The sequence below is a fragment of the Macaca thibetana genome, chromosome 12 (genome assembly GCF_024542745.1).
Source record: "Macaca thibetana thibetana isolate TM-01 chromosome 12, ASM2454274v1, whole genome shotgun sequence".
NCBI lineage: Eukaryota > Metazoa > Chordata > Mammalia > Primates > Cercopithecidae > Macaca > Macaca thibetana.
Genome location: NC_065589.1, coordinates 90,305,202 through 90,327,890, shown reverse-complemented (window position 1 = coordinate 90,327,890; position 22,689 = coordinate 90,305,202). Strand labels below are relative to the sequence as shown.

General features: G+C 34.7%; 1 protein-coding gene across 14 annotated transcripts in view; it reads right to left on the bottom strand.

Annotated features, from left to right (window-relative positions):
- The window catches only part of PRPF40A (pre-mRNA processing factor 40 homolog A), a 64,676-nt gene that overhangs the window by 7,617 nt on the left and 34,370 nt on the right, over positions 1-22,689 (bottom strand). For 6 of the 14 annotated variants that reach the window (XM_050752054.1, XM_050752058.1, XM_050752055.1 and 3 more), the window contains 15 exons: positions 18,986-19,096; positions 17,408-17,528; positions 17,108-17,161; positions 15,497-15,521; positions 14,448-14,822; positions 11,664-11,772; positions 11,054-11,118; positions 10,542-10,706; positions 9,371-9,479; positions 8,333-8,483; positions 7,260-7,393; positions 1,217-1,331; positions 956-1,047; positions 740-856; positions 89-226 (listed from right to left, as the gene is read on the bottom strand). In XM_050752054.1, coding sequence (XP_050608011.1) covers positions 89-226; positions 740-856; positions 956-1,047; positions 1,217-1,331; positions 7,260-7,393; positions 8,333-8,483; positions 9,371-9,479; positions 10,542-10,706; positions 11,054-11,118; positions 11,664-11,772; positions 14,448-14,822; positions 15,497-15,521; positions 17,108-17,161; positions 17,408-17,528; positions 18,986-19,096 — 1,881 coding nt within the window. Of the gene's footprint in view, positions 1-88; positions 227-739; positions 857-955; positions 1,060-1,216; positions 1,332-7,259; positions 7,394-8,332; positions 8,484-9,370; positions 9,480-10,541; positions 10,707-11,053; positions 11,119-11,663; positions 11,773-14,447; positions 14,823-15,496; positions 15,522-17,107; positions 17,162-17,407; positions 17,529-18,985; positions 19,097-22,689 lie in introns of all 14 variants that reach the window. The other 8 variants (XM_050752053.1, XM_050752056.1, XM_050752049.1 and 5 more) reach the window with 3 other exon arrangements.

Sequence of the window (22,689 nt, the reverse complement as noted above, 5' to 3'; positions counted from 1 at the left end):
TATAAAATGAAAAATAAAAATATTTTAAATTTCTTTCTCAACTGTAAAGAAAATAATTCCATTAGAAAAAATTAACAAGTATACATACATCTTCCCAGACAGCATCCAATTCTATCGGGGGAGCAGCTTGTTTTAACATACTCTTAAATGCAGACTCTTTTCGTTTCATCTTCCGAGCCTCTTCTTTTTCTCTTTCGCGTTCACGGGCTTCTGCCTTTTCTAGTAACTATTAGAAAATCATACTTAATCAGTTATAATAGTATCATAACTATTAGCTGAAATAATTTATTGTTAATTTAGGAATCACACATTGTTTAAAATAAGCTTGTCCAACCTGTGGCCCATGGGCCACATGTGGCCCAGGAAAGCTTTGAATGTGGCCCAGCACAAATTTGTAAACTTTCTTAAAACATTATAAGGTTTTTGCAAATGTTTTGTCTTTTGTTTTTAGCTCATCAGCTGTTGTTAGTGTCGGTGTATTTCATGTGTGGCCCAAGGCCTGGTTTATAACGGCCATATTATGTATAATAATAACAGTTAATTTGAGCAAAGGAAGTTTAATGTCAATCCATCGTCTAAATAAAATTTTTTCTTTTACCTTACCTGAAAGACTGGCTACTACTCTGTAAAATTCTATTCATATTCCGTTTCCAATGCGCTGCAACTTAGCTGCTTTTATCTGAATAAATTAAAAACTATACTATTAAATTAGTTATTTACAAGAGAAAAAATAACTTACACTATTGAAAGCCAATTTGATATTTCCAGCATCTAATGTAGTTGATCTTTTAGTTGAACTGATTATCGCCACAAAATCTTCAAAAGTGGTATTTACTTCAACTACAAACCCTTTATCCTAAAAAAAAAGAAATCTTAGTATCAATAATGCATAAATCAAAGGAATACAGTACTTTTAAGATATACTATAGGTTAAAAGGTAAGAATAAATATTTACCTTTAGAATGTCTTTTATTATCTTCTTCTCATCATGATAACGTGCTTTAAGATCCTCAACATAAAACTTGAAAAGATCAAGTGCAGTTGATCCTAATGAAAAAACTAAAGAAGTCAAAAGCTAGCTCTAACCAAAGAGCTGCAATTACTTTTTTGTTTAAAAAACAAAAATAAAGCACCCTTCCCCCAACATAATCACCTTTGCATTTGGCCCATTCCAACTACTACCATAACGGTAAATTAGGAAAGAAAATAATCTTACCAGGCTGACCAAGCATATTAGTGAATCTAATATCAGAACTAATAGTTGGATACAATTCCATCCAAGATGACATAGAATGTAGTTGTCCATGTTCATGTAATTCATCTAAAAATATCTAGGGAGAAAAATTATATTTGAAAAGTCATCTAAGTACATGAGAAATAAGAGTCTAACATGAAAACACACAAAAACTTTGACATAGTTAAAACTCTTCTACCAATGTTATCCCAAACCTGTTTGGGTATAAAGACTATTTCCTATTTGGGCAAAGTAACAACTGCCTTTAGGCAGAAAAATATTTTGTCCTTTAGAGAAAATAACTTTTACAACACCGCATTATCCTCCTAAGGTTCTATTTCCTACCCTTTCAGATAGAACCTAATTTTTAGCTTTAAAAAAAGGTAGAACTTAACTTACAATATTGGGTATCCACCTCAAATGATGAGGCTAAAGAATGTATACGCATGTTTCCTTAAACGTATACTCTGTCTTTAAAAATAGTGCCTGATGTGTTCTAGGTATTTTTATTTATTCTTTAAAAAACAAGGGGCCTTAAGAGGAGGATGTATAATTTTCCCAAAGTAGTTTGGAGACCTAGGATTCAAACCCATATCTAGTTTCAATTTCCACACTTCCTGCTTCCAACCCAATCCTTAGGGAGTTTAATCCTGTACATCAGCGGATCCCAACCCCCGGCCACAGAACTGGAACCGAGCCACACAGCAGGGAGTGAGTGGTGGAACAAGCATTACCGCCCGAGCTCCGCCTCCTGTCAGATCAGTGGGGGCATCAGATTCTCATAGGACTGCAAACCATATTGTGAACTGAGCATGCCAGCAATCTAGGTTGTGTGGTCCTCACGATAATCTAATGCCTGATGATACCAACCCCCCACCCCACCCCAACAGGAAAAACTGTCTTCCACTGCTATACACAAATGTGACTAAAACAAACTGTAACCCTATATTCTGTTGCCACAATTCCTATACCTGCACTGTTCAATAAGGTAGCCACTGACCTAACATAGCTTCTGGGTACATGAAATGTAGCTATTCTGAGTTGTGATGTGCTGTTAAGTATAAAACATACAATGATCTTGAAGATTTAGTACCACAAATGTGGGCAGCAAGCCACCCGGGTGCCGAGGCAAGAGACTGAGGGCACGAGCTGTTCCAGTATAATAAAATATATAAAATGAGAATAGTTAGATATAGATCACAGATATGATTATATATGAATATCATTATTCATTAGTTTGTAGCAATTACCCTTTATTTCAATATAATAATAATCCTCGCTCTACAATCATAACCTAGGAAAAATCAGGCCATACAGTGATAGGAGCTGAGGTGACACAGTGAGAAGTGACCAGAAGACAAGAGTGCGAACCTTCTGTTATGCCCGGGTAGGCCACCAGAGGGCTCCTTGGTCTAGTGGTAACGCCAGCGTCAGGGAAGACGCCCGTTGCCAAGTGGACCGCCCGTTGCCAAGTGGACCATGGTCTAGAGGTAGCGTCAGTGTCAAGGAAAAACACCTGCTACTTAGCAGACCGGGAAAGGGAGTCTCTCTTTCTCCGGGGGAGTTTAGAGAAGACTCTACTCCTCCACCTCTTGTGGAGGACCTGACATCAGTCAGGTCCACCCGCAGTTATCCGGAGGCCTAACCGTCTCCCTGTGATGCTGTGCTTCAGTGGTCACACTCCTAGTCCACCTTCACGGTCCATCCTGTTACACCCGGCTCTGCCTTCTTGATAGCAGTAACAAATTAGTGAAAGTACTAAAAGTCTCTGATATGCAGAAATAATGGCGTAAGCTGTCTCTCCTTTCTCTTTGCCTCGGCTGCCAGGCAGGGAAGGGCCCCCTGTCCAGTGGACACATGACCCACGTGACCTACGTGACCTTACCTATCATTGGAGATGGATCACACTCCTTACCCTGCCCCTTTGTCTTGTATCCAATAAATATCAGTGCAGCCTGGCATTTGGGGCCACTACCGGTCTCTGTGTCTTGGTGGTAGTGGTCCCCTGGGCCCAGCTGCCTTTTATCTCTTTGTTTTGTGTCTTTATTTCTACAATCTCTTGTCTTCACACATGGGGAGAAAAACCCACCGACCCTGTGGGGCTGGACCCTACACACAAATATTAGCAATTTTAAAAAATACTGATTATGTGTTAAAATAATATTTGGTTACACTGGGTTAAATTACTAAAATAAATAATAAATTAACATCGCATTTGTGGCATTCACATTTTTATTGGATAGAGCTGTCCTAAACCAACATCAGGCACTTACAACTCCACTCATTCCTCTTCAGATGAGACTAAATATGTCCATACTCCCTTGCAACTCTGAAATTCTTTTCTCAAACCCTGCCTGTATCTACCCTTTTGTCAACTACCCTTACCCTTCAACATAAATGGAATTTTGTCTTAACCACCCTTGTTGTGCTCACCAGGTTCCTCACTTGCTCCCTCTTGAGTCTCTAAAATAGTTTGGAAACCATCTTCAGTGATGCTCTAGTATCTTAGAACTTACCTCACTCTATCATACCTGTTTTGCTAGTGTTTCTTACACTTCCAGACTGGTGAGATCCGTCTGATAAAGTCAAAGAACTGTGACACTGAAATTATTTCTATAGTGGATCCCTAACCTGAAAGAAACACCTGAGGACTATTTTTTTAAAGCAATATTAATATTCAGGTATTTAGAATATTCAATGACCGATGTGAATTCAGGTTTGAAAACCACTCTGACAAAACTGTATGGTTCTTATTCTCTATTTACTTGCCCCATTTTAGGGGTGAAAAAGCCTTGTCTTTTACATTATGGAAAGCAAGTTGCTTCAAAGATGGCTGGGCTTGATGTTTCTTCTTCCCTTGGCACTAATGACATCTTGGATGACGTAATACTTTTTTTTCTTTCTTGCTCTTGGTTGAGGGCGGGGTATGTTTGAGTCCTGTACACATTGCAGGATGTTTAGCAGCATCTCTTGCCTCTACACACTAGATGCCAGTAGCATGTTCCCCACAAATAGTGACAATCACAAAAGCTTTCCTGGTTGAGCACCACTGTCTTAGATCCTAATCGGTATTAATTTTTCTCCATCTTCATCCTTCTTTTTGTTCCTTTATAAACTGCTCTCAGTGTAACTGTATTCACATATATGCTTGAATTCCAAACCTTACGAGATTTTGTTTAATAAGAGTCACCCTTATTTTTCAATTCTTCCTTCATTCTTTCCCTCTTAACTGGTTTTCTCTTACCCAAGAAACGCCTTTCTCTTAACCCCAAGCTTATTTCAATTTCACCTTACTGAATATCTGAAAGGTATAACTATACCTCTAGTTACCTTTTGACTATTTGGCAGACCTTTAACTTTCCCTACCATGCCAATGGTCACTAAACACCTTAAATGCCACTCTTAACAGTATTCTTTCAGTCCTCATTCCATAAAAATTTCTTAACATGTTACTTTAGATGGATTCCTTTACCTCAGGGGTTTCTCAAAGACTTATTTGAAGGACTGTTTAAAAAAATCAGATTGTTAGGTCCCATTTCCAGAATCTGATTCTTTAAGTCTGACGTGGGGTTTCAGAATATGTATTTTCATAATTTCCCAGGTTTCAGAATATACATTTTCATAATTTCCCAGGTGATACTGATTCTGTGCATCTGGGGATCATGCTTTATCTTAAAACTCCAAACTCTTGGCTTCTGAGACACTATACATTCCTCTGGTTCTCCTTGAAAGCCTCAGATCAATCCTTTCCAGACGACATTGACTTCAAATACCAGTTTTAAGACATAAGAAAAACAAAGTCATAGTTTCCCCGTCATAGACGTGATGAATTTTCTGATTAGCAAATGAACACTAAATAAAAATAGTCATCATCATAACCATAAGTACTGAGATGCTCTCCATTAATTATATTTTATTGTCTAATGCCAATCTTCTCTTTTAATTCATTTCACTAAAGTCTTAAATAAATCTTTTGAAGTAGCAGAACAGGAAAATTACCAGGCTGAATATCTGAAAGAATATTAATATAACATACTTAACACCAATTTTATTAGTAGTAATCAGAAACTATGCTAGACACATAGCAATCTGATTCAAAGCCACATTTAGGCTTATTTGCGGAACCGTGCAGACTTTACATCAAAATTTCGCCTCATAGTCTCCACCTTCAGTATTGTTTACGTTATAGTCTCATATTTTCTATGACCCAGATTTCCATCTTATTTTCACTGTATTATTATTTTTTCACATATGTCTCCTTATTTTAAACCACTGCAAAACCTTCACCAGAGACGTTAAAGCTTAGGTTGTGGAAGAGTGTATAATAGCCCTCCTAAATATCTGTCCTCCCCTTCTTCCTGGGCACATGGCTGCTTAGCTAAAAGCTAAGTTTTCTAGCCTCCTTTGTGTAGCTAGTTGTGGCCATGTGACTAAATTCTCAGCAACTGAACCCAAATGAAGGAGGTGAGCAGAACTTCTAAATCATTAGCTTTAAAAAAGAACTGTTCTTTCGACTTTTTCCAAGTTAAAATGTGAAATGGGGGCAGCATACCCCTAACTCTGCAGAGAAGGTTAACACGCTAGGGCAATGCTTCTCAAAGTATGGTCCAACAGTATCGATACCACCTGGAAATTTAGAAATGTAAATTTTCAGACTACAACCCAGACTTACTAATTCAAATTCTTCAGGTAAGGCCAAACAATTTGTGTTTTTAACCATTGTAGAATATGATAGTCTAGGAAGTCACTAAGATAAAGGAACCCATCAAGAGTAGTAAATGTTAAGTTTTCATTGAATAAGGACCGAAATCATTCTACTGGCTGTGGCGTTTAAGATGGTTAGTAACCTTTGGCATAGTGGGAATAATTTTTTTTTTTTTTTTTTTGAGACAGGATCTCGCTCTTTCGCACAGTCTAGAGTGCAATGGCGCCATCACAGCTCACTGCAGTCTTGACCTCCTGGGCTCAGGTTCTCCCATCTCAGCCTCCTGAGTAGCTGGGGCTACAGGCGTGCACCACCACACCCAGCTAATTATTATTATTATTTTTGTATTTTTAGTAGGGAGCGGGTTTCATCATGTTGCCCAGGCTAGTCTTGAACTTCTGGACTCAAGCAATTGCCAGCCTCAGCCTCCCAAAGTGCTGGGATTATGGGCATGAGCCACTGTGCCCAGCCAGAAGAAATTTTTAAAAAGTCCTCTACGTCATTCTAATACACACTGAATTTTGAGAACCTCTGCCTTAGGGGATGGCAATATGCCCTGCCCTAGACCAAAAAGACTGTTATTTCAAGAAAAAAACTTAAAATTTAAGCCATTGTAACCTAGCATTCACCCTAATACAATGGTTAATGGAAGAGACCCTGTAATCAAAACTGCATGGATTCAAATTCTGGCTTCACTATTCAGCAACTGTTGAACTTGGGCAAGTCACTTCACCTCTTCATTTCCTTAGTTATATAAACTTATGTAACAAAAACAGTAAGTACCCTTATAAGATAAGACTGTCATAAAAATTGAGATTGTAAACATAAATTGTATTGACAGTAAGCAATCAAAGAACATTAGCTATTACAATTATTATTGAAATGGGTGAGATATGAAATGCAAAAAATTCATTGCTCCATGATATTTTCTATCACTGAAAATAAAAATGATACTTGAAGATGAAAATAAACTACTAGCTGAAAAACATGCAATCCCAGGTCCTTTTTTTAGTGTTTAAGAAATTATGGCCCATCCCCAAACTATACCCTAGCAGTCCCTTTGTCCTCTAGAAACTAAGTATCATCTACTACTGACTCACCACACATATCTTGTTTCCAGTCATCTCTCCTGTTGTTTTCCCCAACCGAAACCTCATTTATCAATGTTCATCTGTAGAACTTAAAGAGTTAAATGTGTATGAGTCCTCACAAAGCCTAAGTCTATGATCTGGGAACAGTTGTCTCAAAATTCTTTATATTACTGTTCAAGTTCTGTAAGTATAATATAAAACTAAGCTAGAAAAGAGCTTTTTCTTTTACCTGGAAAGATTCCCTATTTTTTCGCTGTCGTCTCCTTTCTCTTAGCAAACTCTTCTGTTTTTCTTCTTCTTCCTCCTTTTCTAAAGCCCGAATGTGTTCTTCAAAGCAAATTAATGCATCTTCTTTGTCCATATCTAAAGTATTTGCCAGTTAAAATTTAAAGTGTCAAATGTCAACAAGTAGTTTATTTGCATTAGATCCCCCAAAATTTCAAAATCACCTGTCAAAAATACTTTTAGCTAGGCTAGGGTGAGGTGGCTCATGCCTGTAATCTCAACACTTTGGAAGGCTGAGGTGGGAGGACTGCTTGAGCCCAGGAGTTCAAGACTAGCCTGGGCAACACAGCAAGACCCCGTCTCTAAACAAACAAACAAACTTGTATTTAAACTCAATATGATTTGTAATCATCTGCATAGGAAAGTTTTAAGGAAAATTTCACAAAGAACTCAATAAAAGGCACTCTGAAACATGTCATAGGATAAAACAAAGGACGTGCATATGGCAAAACTAATGAAAATAAAAGTGTTATGATAAAATCTGTTTGCAATATCATAATTATTCCAAGAGCTTAGTATAGAACTGTGCACCCTATAAAAAAAAATCTACTGAAGCATGACTTTTAGAGGGGTAGCTGAGAAAGCTATAATTTAAAAAGCAATTGGTTAACTCAGAAAGAATACTTAGGGAAGCCTAATGTAAGATAATTCTAATACATTTTCTTCTTTTTACAAATCTGTAATGTTATTACCTCAAAAAAACACGAGTAAAATGCGGTAATTCATTTAGTTCTTACCAAGTTACATACAAATGGCTAAGCATGATTTCAAATTTGACCTATAATTTAAATATTTCAAGTATTACCTGATAAAGCTACTTTAAATTTGAAAAAACATTTTGTCATGAATCACAAACTCAATCAGAAAGAAATATCCTATTTGGAAATAAAACACTTTTTCAGAAATGAACCAACAACTGCATAAAATTCAGTTAGTTATCTCATATAAAAAGTGAAAATAACTCTTCGCTGCTGGAGGACACTATTTAAAACTATTTCTCTTAGCCATTATTCTTACTCTGTAACTCCTCATCTTCTGCAAAAGTTGGATTATCCATCAGATACTGCTGGGCTTCAGACCAAGTGGTAGAGTATGTTACATTAGCCATGTTGTCAAGTATGTTTTTTAAGGCTTCCCAATTTCTCTTTCGCAACTGCTTTGCTTGTTCCTATAGCAGAAGTATGAATATATATGTTTCAAAGTTCCAAGAAATTAAGATACTTAAATTGCAATTAGTGAAGGCTTTATATTCTAATGGATGACCAAATTTCAAAGGTTAAATCAAATTTCAAGTAAATTTCATTTACTTTAAATGGCCACACTGCTGACTTTGCTTGCTCTTGCCTAAGCACTTGGCTTTGGTACTTAGCTTCACATTTTCCACCTCCTTCTAAAAGCTAGAATCTGGAAACCATGTTTTCAGCTTTTCCCCCATACATTCCCCACTACATAAACCTTTCTACCACTAAGCATTACAGACAAAAACTAAGGTTACCATGGACAAGTCACATTGCAGGTAAATGCTAAAGTCTTCAATGACCTTCAGCTATGTTTAAATTTGATAATACTTGCATCTATGTGTTCCTTGAAAACTAGAAAGCATAAAATATAATAGTGCACAATGAAAAAGAGACAGGAGTGAAATAGGTATTTTAAAACGTTATAAGTTTTGTAGAAACAACTGCACACTGCTGTCATTCTTGTACCAATCATATGTTTGTTATAAGCAAAAAAACCCAGCATTTTTAAACCTAATGAGCAAAAAAGGTACCTCCTTTTTCAAAGTGAGTGTTTAAGATAGCCAATGAATGACAATACAAATAGCTGAATTACCCACTGAGTCTACATCAGTACTTAATACGCTACATGAATGATAAAGAAGCTTATTATAGAAGTTACACATTCCATCTTTAAATGTTACTTCCAATAAATAAATCTGCTATACCACATAAACTGGATAAACTAAGCCACAAAAACGTACACATTTTAAAACCAATCTTCCTGAGAATGAGGAAACATCTTGTGTTATCTATAAATACCAGTAACTAAGAATACCTTTTCTTTTTTTGAAAGAAAGAACAAAACATCTTCGTAGATTTCAAGACGATCACGTTCTGATATTGCATTCCAAACTTCCATCTCTCCAAACATTTGCTCTGCTTTTCTATGTTAAAAAATTATATTATACAATAAAAATTAATCTTAACCAATTTTTAAACTAAATTTAAAACTACAAAATGAATACTTTCTATTCGAAGTTCATAAAAATATTAAAGGCAAACTCCTGGATAATTATGAAAAAAAAAAATAGCACATGCCTCCCTCTCTCGTTAGAGATAGAGGGGATAATTCACATTAGGCACTGCTTATAGTCTAGACTACCTCTGTATCTAGTGGCAGCCACACAAGACTACCAAACTGCTGACAGAACTAAATTACAGACTTCTCTGGAATACTGAGGAAAACAAAGAAGTACATACAGAAAATAGGCTTAATAACATATCGAAAAACTTTTTAACATTAAATTATCCACAATTTTACATAAGCAATCTAAAATGAAGAATGCTATATAAAACAATTATCCAAAATGCTATGCCTACGTAATGAAAACTGCCTCTTTTTACTCCACAAAGATCAATAATGTCAATGTTTTTAAGTAAAAGGCAATCAAATTTGATTTTTCTTTTCTGTTTTTTGTTTGTTTGTTTTTTGAGACAGGGTCTCGCTGTCACCCTGGAGTGCAGTGGTGCAATTATGGCTCACTGTAGCCTTCCCAGGCTCAAGTGATTTTTCTACCTCAGCCTCCCAAGGAGCTGGGACTACAGGCACGTGCCACCATGCTTGGCTAATTTTTGTATTTTTCTTTTTTTCCCCTATAAACAAGGCTTTACCATGTTGCCAAGGCTGGTCTTGAACTCCTGGGCTCAAGCCATCTGCTTGCCTTGGCCTCACAAATAGTAGGGATTATAGGTGTGAGCCACCACGTCTAGCCTCCAACTTGATTATTGAATTCAATCTTTCTCCCCTTCTTCCAGTCTCTAAAAAACTTAGTAAGTCTACAAGTTAAATTCTACATTTAACTACAGATTTGGTACCTCATGAAGCTTCCACATTCATAATTATCTAGTTTTATTTAATGAGCTCTGGATCAGCTACTGCACATGGCAAAAAAGTACGACAAACAACAATGTAGTAAATATAGGCCATGCAACATTCAACATCTTACTTGTATCTGGTTGTAGAAGTCATTTTCTCATGATTTTCAAGAAAACGCTGAAAGGATTCCTTAGCCTCTTTGTACTTTGATCTTGCTTCTTCTTTTTCTTCTTTTTCTGTCTGGACTTTATAGGCATTAAAGGCTTGCTTTTTTTCACTTAACTTTGCCAAAGCACTAATATAAAAATACCATATAAGAGTAGACACAGGCAAAAGAATCAAATATTAGTGATTTGAAAAAAATAAAATTGTTTACATATATAAATTTTAAAAATTTCAAAAATTTATTAAAGACAAGAAATGATTGGAGAAAGTAATTTCTACTTTTAAAATAATTATTATTTTATATGTAGCAGGGTAAATTGTTTGACTGACTTTTTGGTTATTAGACATAAAACAACTCTATACTTGGTATCCTAAACAGATGTCAACAGAGTTAAATGTTTTCTCTTTCTATACAACTTTAAATACGTTAGGCTTGCTATGCTCAAACTGAAAAGTAAAAAAAAGCTGAAGTATTACCTGTATCGTGGATCATTAATAATCATTTTCATGGCTTGCTCCCATGAAGCATTTGATGGTACCCGCTGAAAATCATTTAAATGAAAAATTAAAATTTCACACAAGAAGAGTTTAAGTCACATAACAGGAACCAAGTATAATACTCACTGCAAATATCAAGCATTTCCATTTGCAGGAGTTTGAACAAGTTTTAAAAAAATAGTTTTTTATTGAAGGCAAATCTGTGTAATACACCTATGAACTAAAATGAAAACTTTAACTGAAATTTAAATAGAGCATAAATGCTTTTTTCTTAGACTACTGATAAAAGATAATTATTATGAATTTTAAAACCCCTTACATTAAATATTGGGTAGAAATGTGCTTGTGTAATACCTTGTACACAATAGTTTTTGTGTTGAAAGTCAGTTTCACAAGTGTTCTTCAAAAAAAAAAACAAGACACATTTAGTTGCTTTTCAGTTCAACAGTTCATGAGACTGGTATTACCAATACCATCAAAGTTTAAAGAGTAATGTCATTTATTGGGTAAATATTATGCATCACATAAAAATCTGTAATATATACGTGATGTCAAAAAGTTAAACAATAAAAATCTGCAATATTAATACCTTTTCTTTCAATAATTCTTTAAAAGCTTGCTTTGCCTCCTCCTTTGTATTCCAAGTGTATGTTTTCTTTGCTGGTTGGCTCTCCTCCTCTTCCTTTTTGGGAGTAAAACTAGAGAGAAATTCAAATGTGGTATTTATGAATTAAATAAATTTTTGTTTCATTTAGAAAAATAATGCCTAAACTGTTTAAATGTTTGATGTTGAATTAAAATTTGACATTTAGGATAAAAGCTATATGAACTCTAAAAAAAACACTTATCTGAAGACAAAGAAATAAAGATAATAGTTTCATAAAACTTCAGTTATTAAATCAGTTTTTAAGACCCTGGACAAATGACAAAATAAACGTTTAACTGACTTAAGACACTAGCTCCTCTGGCCCACAGGTTAATAGTTTTAAATGGCTTATTAAACTCATTCACTGGTTCCACATTAGTGCTGCAATAACTCTAAGGATTTGGGCAAGGGTGAAGATTAATAAGATGTAAGGATCAATCTAAATCAGGATTGACAAACTACAACCCACTAGTCAAATTCAGCCTATTAATTTTTGTAATTCTAGTTTTACTTGAAAATGCCCATGTTCATTTGTTTACAGATTGTTTATCGCTGACTGTGCTACCACAGCTGATTTGAGTCACTATATAAAGACTATATGATACAAATAACCCAAAAATATTTCCAATCTGATATTTCATGAAAAAGTGTGCTGAATACTGATGTCAAACAAAAATTAATACTACCCAGAATCACTAACTTGTTTAATAATTGGGGGTCTTCCTGACAAGAAAAAATTGTATAAGCCTTACATTTCTTTCTACATAATAAGGGAATGTATGGGGTGGGGGTCGGGGGATGAAAAAAAAATACTTTAAGTAGAATGCTGACACAAAGAGACACTGTAGTAGATACTGACAAAAAATGATCTCTATTATAGTAATTAAAATCAAAAGCATATTATAATGACTCAGGCACTATAGCAAGGAAATGTCGGAATGAAAAAAGCAGGGAACAACTATTTAATGTTAAACTTATGGAAAACATTATTGATGAAACGTTTCAGTACGACAAGATGCAAAATAAAATTATTCCAAAAAGCCTAAGTATCTACGGATAGGGGAGCACTTCCATTCATGCACAATCAAATGATAGTAACCCATCACTAGACATGATGGGTACACATTTCTATCAATGTGGAAGATGTCTCTGATATATTAGATATATATTCATGTATCTTAAATGTAGAGAAAATGTTAATTTCATTTTCATGCCTTCAAACACGCCATACGGATTTCTTTTAAAACGTTTTAAGCATCAGAAAAGGTTATCAATCTATTTTGACTTTGGGAAACTAACATACGAACAACAAAAGAACACTTAAAATAAGGGATGGATGGATGAAGGCAACACGCTTAAATATTAAGATGGATAATCATGTTTGGATAATGAGCTTACGGTTAACTATTTTTTTTTAAAAAACATGAGGGCACCCTTAAAGTCAAGAAATTTAGCTTGATCTCACTTTCTAAAGCTCTATAAAGCACAGCCATATAAACTGTACTAGACTACAGGTTATGCAAGTACACACAAACTGTGAACTCTTGACAGATACAGCTTTGTTTTCTTAAAAAGTTGTATTACTTTAGTCTAAGAGTGAAATGAGAGTTCTCTTATATCTGGTGTTATCTTTTAAATGTTTCTCTACTTGATTTTCACTTAGAAAAATAATCACAATATTATTTTAACTTGTATTTCTTTATTATTATGGCTGAATGGCTTTTCATATACTTCCTAGACAACTTTCTTTCTCTGTAAATTGCCTTTTTTCCTTGGCCAGGTAGAAAAATCCCAGCATTTTGGGAGGCTGAGGCAGGCCAATGAGCTAGGCATGGTGCATGTGCCTGCAGTCCCAGCTACTCAGGAGGAGACTGAGGTGGCAGAATCGCTTGAGCCCAGGAGGTCGAGGATGCAGTGAGCCCTGATCACGCCACTGCATTCCAGCCTGGATGACAGAGGGAGACCCTGTGTCAAAAAAAAGAAAAAAAAAGGGCGGCCTTGCTCTCTCACCCAGGCTGGAGTATGGCGGTATAATCATAGCTCACTGCAGCCTTGAACTCCTAGGCTCAGTGACCCTCCTGCCTCAGCCTCCCCAGTAGTTGAGGTTAAAAGTGCTGGCTGATTTTTAAATTTTTTGTAGAGAGAGGGTCTTGCTATGTTGCCCAAGTTGACATTAAACTCTTGGCCTCAAATGATCCTCCTGCCTGGTCCTCCCAAAGTGCTGGGATTACAGGTGTGAGCCACCATGCCTAGCCATAAACTGCTTCCCCCCCCCCCCCATAATTCCTTTTTCTACAAAGCTGTATTTTTAAAACTGATTTATAGGAGGCTGAAACCCAAAACACCAATAACCAAAGAAGAAACAGTACACCTATCTTAACTGAAAATATTGAGTCTGTTAATCATGAATTTCTGCACTGCTCTCATGTAAAATATTGCATCAAGATATGATGTATCTTGCTTACTAAGGTTTTTGGCAATCTTTCAGATTTGTGCCCCAACTCCCCAGCCTTGGCTCTACTTGTTAAAATTTCAGCGAACTAAAAATTTCAAGTTTGCTGGCATAACCCTCCAAAATTCAGCCTGAAAACTGATCAACTATCTTAACGGCTTGATATTACGATTCTCAAAAAAATTTATTTAAACAATTTATGGCCACTAAACTGGCAACTACTTTTATTAATGAAATCTGGTACTGATTTTTAGAAGACAAGTTACTAAACTTACTCAGCTACAGTTTCTTGCTTAGATGTTTCTTCTCCAGTATTACTGGATACTTCCACACTTTGATCCTGAATAGCAGGGGTACTAGTAAGTTGTGCTTGTTCCTCAGTTGAAATAGTTACTGTATTCTCATTATCTACAACAGTAGCAACAATGGAAGTAACTTCAGGCTCAGGAACAACTGGAACAGTTCCACTGACAGTATTAGAAGTAGAAGTGGAAGCATTAGCATTGGCTGCAGCTGCTGCAGCTGCTGCTGCTGCTGCAGCTGCAACAACAGCAGCTGCTGCTTCTGCAGCAGCCATGGTGCTCATTGTGGTCGGAATTTCTGTTGTAGGGACTGGGGCTGTTGATGTTGTGGTGCACTCTTCTTGCTTACTATACATTAAAAAAAGAGAACACTGGTCATTTCATTATTGTAATCAGAAAGCTAAATAAAGCTAGCTTTAAAATTGTCATAAAATCAAATAATAAGAAATAATTGAAGGAAAAAACAGCAAGAAATGCCAAACCCATTAAAAAAGATTTTAAAACCACAGAATATAACTGTACTACTTTAATTCCATTAACACTCATGGTAACGTATTACAGGCACTCAAAAGTTCAGTAAGCATTCACATTTATAAAATACCCAATCTATCAGATTGTATTACACCATGAAATATGACCCATATTAAAAAGTTCTCTAAGAACTTTGAATTTTCTCCAATTCACCCATTTAGAGGAAACCCTGTGTAAAGGAAGAGATACACAGATATATTTCGTCCATTCCCTCATCAACTCAAACTGAATTTTGGACTATTCTGTAACACAGTCTTCTTAATTTGTAAGGCATACAGTACAAATTCTAATAATCACTGTATAGAAAAGCATCAAATTGAGTAAATATCCCCCTCCCTAATTTTTCCTCAACAAAATGCTACAAGGACATCAAAATATCAAGCCTAACATGTTAAATCATTACTTGTATTACAAAGAAAATTGAGCAAACACAAGGATATTATAGGAGAGACCAAATTCGTCAATAAAAATTGATGTCCAAAATTGCTTACCTGCTTTCTTCAGCTTTGATCATTGCTATTAAAGAGAGAAAAAAAGTCATCTACTAGTTTTAAAATATAATCACTGAAAACAAACTTTAAAAGATTTAAACTTTAAAAGTATCATACAAAAGGATTTCATTTTCCATCCTAAAAAATAAAAAATCACTTTTACAGAACAAATTCTTGCTCTAAAAGTCTAGTATAGCAAATAAAGAATAAAACAAATTTAAATAAGAGTAATTACTAGGAAAGCTTATTCCATGCTGCTGCTTTCCCAGAGGCTGCTATAACAACTTTATGAAAGTATCTGCATAATTCTGGAAGAAAACAGTATTTTCTCCAGGGATGAGACTCGTTCGATTTATTTTTAAGATACTAAATTCAAAATGGGATCAAATTTATTATAAAATTCCAGCACATATATACTAGCATTGACAAGTAGATAGATAGTTATGCACACCAACTATTTGTAGTAGGGTTATATCAGAAATGAGCTTGATACTTTGTAAATGATCAACTGGGAATCTACCTATCTACATATTATTATTAGCCAATGCTAGTATAGGTAACTTAAACTGAGCTTTAAAGATCTGCACAATTTCAGTTTTCATTCCAGTACATTTTCCATTGGATGTAACAAAAATATCTTCTATTTGACATTATGAAGTGAATGAGGTTCTCCACATTAAGTAATAACACAAGCCTAACTCTTTACAAAAATATTTTTAAAACTTTTCACCCTTTAAAGAAAAATATTTCTGAAAATCTGTTTAGGACGGCTGAAAAAAGGTACTTAAAAAGTTATCATTACTAATGTAAATTAACATTTTTCTGATACAGTGATGATCTAACTAATGAGGTGGCACAAGGAAAAGGTAAAGGGGCTTAATATGACAGAGTCTTTTAGGAAATTTTTATTCTCTTTTCCTGCCAGATGTCATTCCACATCACTATCTACTTTATTAGCCCCATTCTCCTACAATCTGCTACTTCTAATTTTATATAATTTATGACACTAGATTCTATTAGAAGTGAGTATAAAAACTAGATTTTCAATCCCTACTGATTATCTCTATTTTAAGTTTTAGGTTTTACATTTAGTATTAAGTATTTCTAGATTTTTAAGGGTTATTCTGATTAGTTCCAAATGTTGAAAAATTTTCCCTTTGTAAGTGAGGCATGATACTTGGTTTACCTTAATTCTTCCATAATGAACATATCAAGGCTATTTTGCAACACTATGCTAAACAAAACCAGCATTACATATATAGTCTGACAATATACTAACAAAATATAAATGGATATAGATTCAAGGTACTCTACTATCTATTACCATAAAATGAGTTAAAACACAGGTTATATGTATGCACCAACACTCAGTAGGATTTGGAAATTTTGTATGTGAACTCCTTGTTCAACTGAATGATAAACAATCTTTTTTCTAAAAACCAAAGTACAACTTTAAAAGCTACAAGCTCATTTATAATATAACCCTTTAATGAAAAGAATTCTTAGAGATTTTTCACTGCAGATTTATCCAATCATGGTTAGTGAATATTAGTGACACACTCTAATAAAAATGTTAAGTATGACAGAAAATGAATTATCAAAGCAGCTCACCATGCAGGTTTGATTTTGTAATAAGACTTCCAGCAACAATGGTATTCTGGTATCCTAGTTTCAGTGGAATCAAATCAAATAAAAATCTATTTAAAATCTATAGAACTGAGATCTAAAGCAACAAGAAAATAAGAGCCCAAAAAACTGTTACGCCATTTTAAATGTTCTAGTCATTTAATTAATTAAAAAAAAAAAAAGGGGGCCTTTGTTTGAACAATCCTATTCTGGGGGAATTGTTTCAAAGTGAATGGCATATACATATAAAACACATACATTAAAAACTACTTTTCCCCATTTTACCTTCAAGATCCTCAAGTTCTTTAGGTTTGGCCCAGCGAGATTCTTTTGTTTGAGAATTATAATAGTAAGGCTTTCCAGAATCTGATTTGTATTCCTTCCAGGGGCATTTAGATAAGAGTTGCTAAAGAGGAAAAACTTCATTGTTAATAATAATATATTTAACATCACTGATCAATTGCATGGCATGGCTGTTTTCACTAGAAATTACCAATTGATACAATTCTAAAACTTGTGAGATGATGGTAATAATATAAACTATCAATTATTGAATACGCACTGAGTGATGTAATTTGAATACATTATTTAATCTTTGTAACACTGCAAGATATATAACATAATTCTATATCTAGGGACTGTTACTTGAAGTCAGAAAGTAACTTGTTTAAGGTAATATACTCATTAAAAAGCAAAGACAAGATTCAAAACCAGTTCTACATGAATTTCAAATCCTATTTACTCTTACCATTCACACCCCATTGTAGGTCAAGATTATCATCCATATTTAACAGACTTCTCAAATACTAATACTAGTTGGAAAACCATAAAAGTTGGAAAAAACCAAAATCTAGTTTAGTCATGCTTAGATTTCAGTTTCGTAGTTTATGAATGAATTAACTTATGTAAGAAAACACATAGGTATAATATACTTAAAATCGAATAAACAAAACCTGTTAGGGTAGTATGAGAAATCTATTCAAAAGCTTGAATCCAGACAAACAGTGTCTTGGACAAAGTATATAATTAATATCACTGACTATAAATCAGTATTGGAATACACATTTTTAAAAATCGACCAACCTCCTCTCCCAAGCACTGCTGTGCATATTAGTATGGCAACCTGGAAAATACTTTTACCTTCTCAAATTCCTTAATTAGGAAGAGAAGAAAACAAAAAGGTATACCACCAGCTAGGATGAAACTTAAGCATAGCCTGGAATGCCAGATCAACTCTTACTTACTTAGCACCCCAGAGTTTCTAATTAAACAACATGGACACTGCTTAATTCAGTTTATTCCTTCAATCTTAACTTTTTCTTCAATATCTGTATATTTTGAATGGTAAAACTTACAGCACAAAATGAAATAAAAACACACTTTTTAAAAGGGCATTTCCTACAAAGAGAAAACTTCCCACTCTAAGAGAAGGAAGTATTTGTAGGTAACTTAATTTCATCTCCACTACTCTTAACCCTAGTGGAAATTTAAGAACTCAGCAGAAGTCATTTAAAATCACCCAGTTTTGCTATAAATAGAAACAAAAAAAAGGGGGGGAGGCAGGGAAAGAAACAGTCTTCCCCACTTCCAATTTATTATTTAAATCACCTTTTTAAAATTGATCCCACTCTACTAGGTTTCCTAAGATGGGACAAAATCAGTAAATAAAATTATTCTGATGAGTTTTATTCTTCTTCCCGATTGGTGTAACTATACTAACCCTCTTTGTTTCTGAATGTCTTTACAGATCCTCTTCTGACATTTAAGTAGTACTGCTCTTTCATAATCAACTACTTACAAAATCCTAAAAAATATGCCCCAGTCTACTTGACAGTCCCTAAATTCCAGCCCTCAAACTTTTACCTCAGCAGGTGTTTTGAGATCATCTGGTTTCTCCCAGGTAGATTGTTTGGTTTCAGTGTTGTAGTAATAAGTCCTTCCATCCGGTGATTTATGTTCAGTCCACATTGATTTCTAAAGAACAAAGATTATAAAAAGATGTAAATTATGTAATAATGTCATTGACGATATCAGTATGATTTGTTTCAAGGCAATAAATATATTAATAAATCAATTAAAAGTATAAACTGGGCATATTTTGACAGTTTAAGTAATCTAGAATAATTCATCAATACAAGTAGGAAAGGAACTGACAATGTTTTTAGAGTACTTCAAAAGCAGCATGGGTAAATTCAAGTTTCAGGATCTCTCTGAATTACAAAGATAAGACTACTCTCCAAAGAACAGTAACTTTATAGCTTACATACACAAGACAATCTTTCAGAATACAAATCTGTGCCTAGTGGATAAAGAAAACATAGGAACTAGATGTTAATATAGTTGAACTGACCATGTGATCATTTATTCATCTACTGTAGTCCAAGGAATCCTTGTATCAACTTAGACAAAGTTCTAATTGACATGCCATAAAGAAAGACACAGCTGTCAAAACTGGAAAACACTGCTTCTGGACAACAATCAGAATTTAACTATCAACAAGATGAAATTTGACAGGGATAAAACTTGTATGTGAATGCCTCAAAACAAGATAGATGAGATAAAATTTTACATGAATGAAACTATAGAATATAAATCCACTATCAAGGTCAACAGAACACACTAAGAACCTACTAGAAGTTGCTAATGATACTTCAGGAAACACTAGACATCCCTCAGATAAAAGTTGATTAAAAGTTTTAAAAGGCATCATGAATGAATGATTTACTAAATGATATCAAAGGTAGTAAATCTAGTTCCAAGCACCAGATTTTTCAGATGGTGACAAATTTAACTATACTTGAAGGAGGGTAACAAAAATGATTTATATAGTATTTCCTCAAATCTAAGACATATTATTGTACAAACCTCTTAAGAAAAAATAAAATCGCTATCAAACGATCATATGCTTTTTTATCACTTGGATTCTACTTCAAACTTATTTAAAGTTACAGTCTTACTAGCACATTAATTTTACCATATACCACTTTTATGCAAACATAACAAGAAAAATAGGCAAATAAAGTACTTAAGAGAGCCCTTAAATTTCCTCACACTGAGACTTTCTGTGTCAGAGTGGCTGATATCCATTATATTCCAAATATAAGCTCTTTAGCATCAAATATATTGGTAATATAGTATATCTTTTAAAAAATCATAAAACAAGTGAAAAGTCACTGGTACAGGTTCTTAATGCCTTTTGTACCTTATTTAAAAGGCTGATTTTTTATTTTTTCTTATCAACTTTAGAGTAAGAGCTCACTTAGTTTTGATTTCTGTTTTGGGAATGTGACTGAACATATGTGATTCATTTCTTTACCGATTTTCTCACCATAATCATTTTATTCCTAGCTACTAAGGGAGTGACGTCACTTTTATGATTTTCTTTGAAACCAATGACATCCATTCTTTTGATGTGGGCACTTTTGCTGTTTACTCATGCACAACTGCTACCCTGACAATGGAGGTCACAGATACTATGGATTACAGCAGGGGTCTCCAACCCCAGGCCATGGACCATGGGGCAGTTCCAGTCCGTGGCCTGTTGGGAACAGGGCTGCACAGCAGGAGGTGAGCAGTGGGCGAGCAAACAAAGCTTCATCTGTATTTGCAGTCGCTCTCCATCACTCACATCACCTCATGAGCTCTGCCTCCTGTCCTATCAGCGGTGGCATTACTTTCTCATAGGAGTGCAAACCTTATCATGACCTGTGCATGGGAGGCTGCATGCTCCCTATGAGAATGTAATGCCTGATGATCTGTCACTGTCTCCCAACTAGACAGTCCCGTCTGCAATAAATTTCTGCATGTTGTAGCAGGATTATTAGATAATTCCAAAGCTGTGTTAAATTCTAGCACTTTATACTGGATAAAACCACCACAATATCTCTTAAGCAAATATAAAACAGGTGCCGGAAAAATAATCTGGCTTTCTGCTATTAGCCTGCTTTAACTTATTTTCATCAAAAGTTGGTGCGATTAGAAACACAAGTGTGGAAACTTCAACTATATGGTAATGCTTTATTTCACAAATTAAATGGTGTTAAGACAGATAAAGGGGTTTATTTTTCTTTTAAAAACAACTAATGATCTCAGTAGCATCTCAAAACTGCACTACCTAAACAGAGTTCTACCATAAGCCGCAAAACTGTGTAGACTACTTTCAACTTTCCAAGTCACATCTGCTAAGGAGCATCAAGGAAAGAGCAAAATCAGCAAAACCATGAGGAAATAAAAGAATAAAAAAGAAAAGGACACTGTATAGCTGACCAAATGATGAGGAGGGAGAGGAGACACAAGCTAATAAAACAAATAGAAATCAACTTAATATTCTTTACCTATTTATTTAAGCCTTATAACTAACTACACTACAACGCAAATATAATTACTATCTTTCTATAGATAAGAAAACCAAGGTTTAGTAAGGCTAGTAACTTGCTCATAGGGACTTGGGAAATGACACTAGAACATCGAACTGCTTTTCAAAACCACAATTATTTTATTACCAACAGTTATTGTGCTAATAAAAAATTAGATATGAAACAACAGTTCTGGGAAATCAATTAAAACAAGATTTTTGGGCGAGTAGGTAGATAAATTGAGAGTATATCAACAAAATAAGGGATAAAATTATCCTTACTATATCGACAATCAATATGAAAACACGGTCTACTGGAAAAATAAACATGGCCATAGACAGAATACAGTTAATATATTAGATGTTCAACTTCACTAGCCAATCAAAAAACCACACATTAATGAAAACTTTCTGCTCATCAGATAAATGACAAAGACCATTAATATACAATGTGAAAGAAGTGTGAGAAAAAGGGTATTTTCACGCGCTACCGCTGGGAATGAAATTAGCATAAAGGCAATTCAGCAGTTCTTACAGATATTAAAAATGCAAACATCACCACTTGAACCTGAAATTTCACTCTGAAAACTTCCATTCATATTGTTGCAAATACGTACAAGGACGTTGTTTACAAGATCATTACGTGTAATGGTGAAGAATTACAGTTAACTCAATGTCCACCCATAGGAAAACAGGTCAATTATGGTCCATTCATATTACTGATTATCTTATTTATAATAAAATAGAAAATGTCTAAAATGCAGTGCCAAATGATACAGTGGCAAAAATATATACAGAAAAATCATTTGAAATGCAAAGAAAACTGGGCATAAGGAAAAAAGCATGCACATATAACTATCACAAGTAATAAGCTCTTCAGGTTCAGAAAAAGCTAGTCAATAAGACACAAAGAAGGTTTTAAAGAAATTCAATAAATATATTCAAACTCAACCTTCTATGTGTCATGGAGACAAACACATATACACACACATTTGTACAATGTATAAGCTGAATTTATGAAAACTAGGAAAAAATGGCTAAATTCCAAACACTGAATAAATAGAAAAATCCCCTTACTACTCTAAATAAGGAAAATATTAAAAAGCTGGCTAGGCTTGGTGGCTTCTGCCTGTAATCTCAGCATTTTGGGAGGCCGAGGCGGGAAAATCACCTGAGGTCAGGAGTTCGAGACCAGCCTGGCTAACATGGTGAA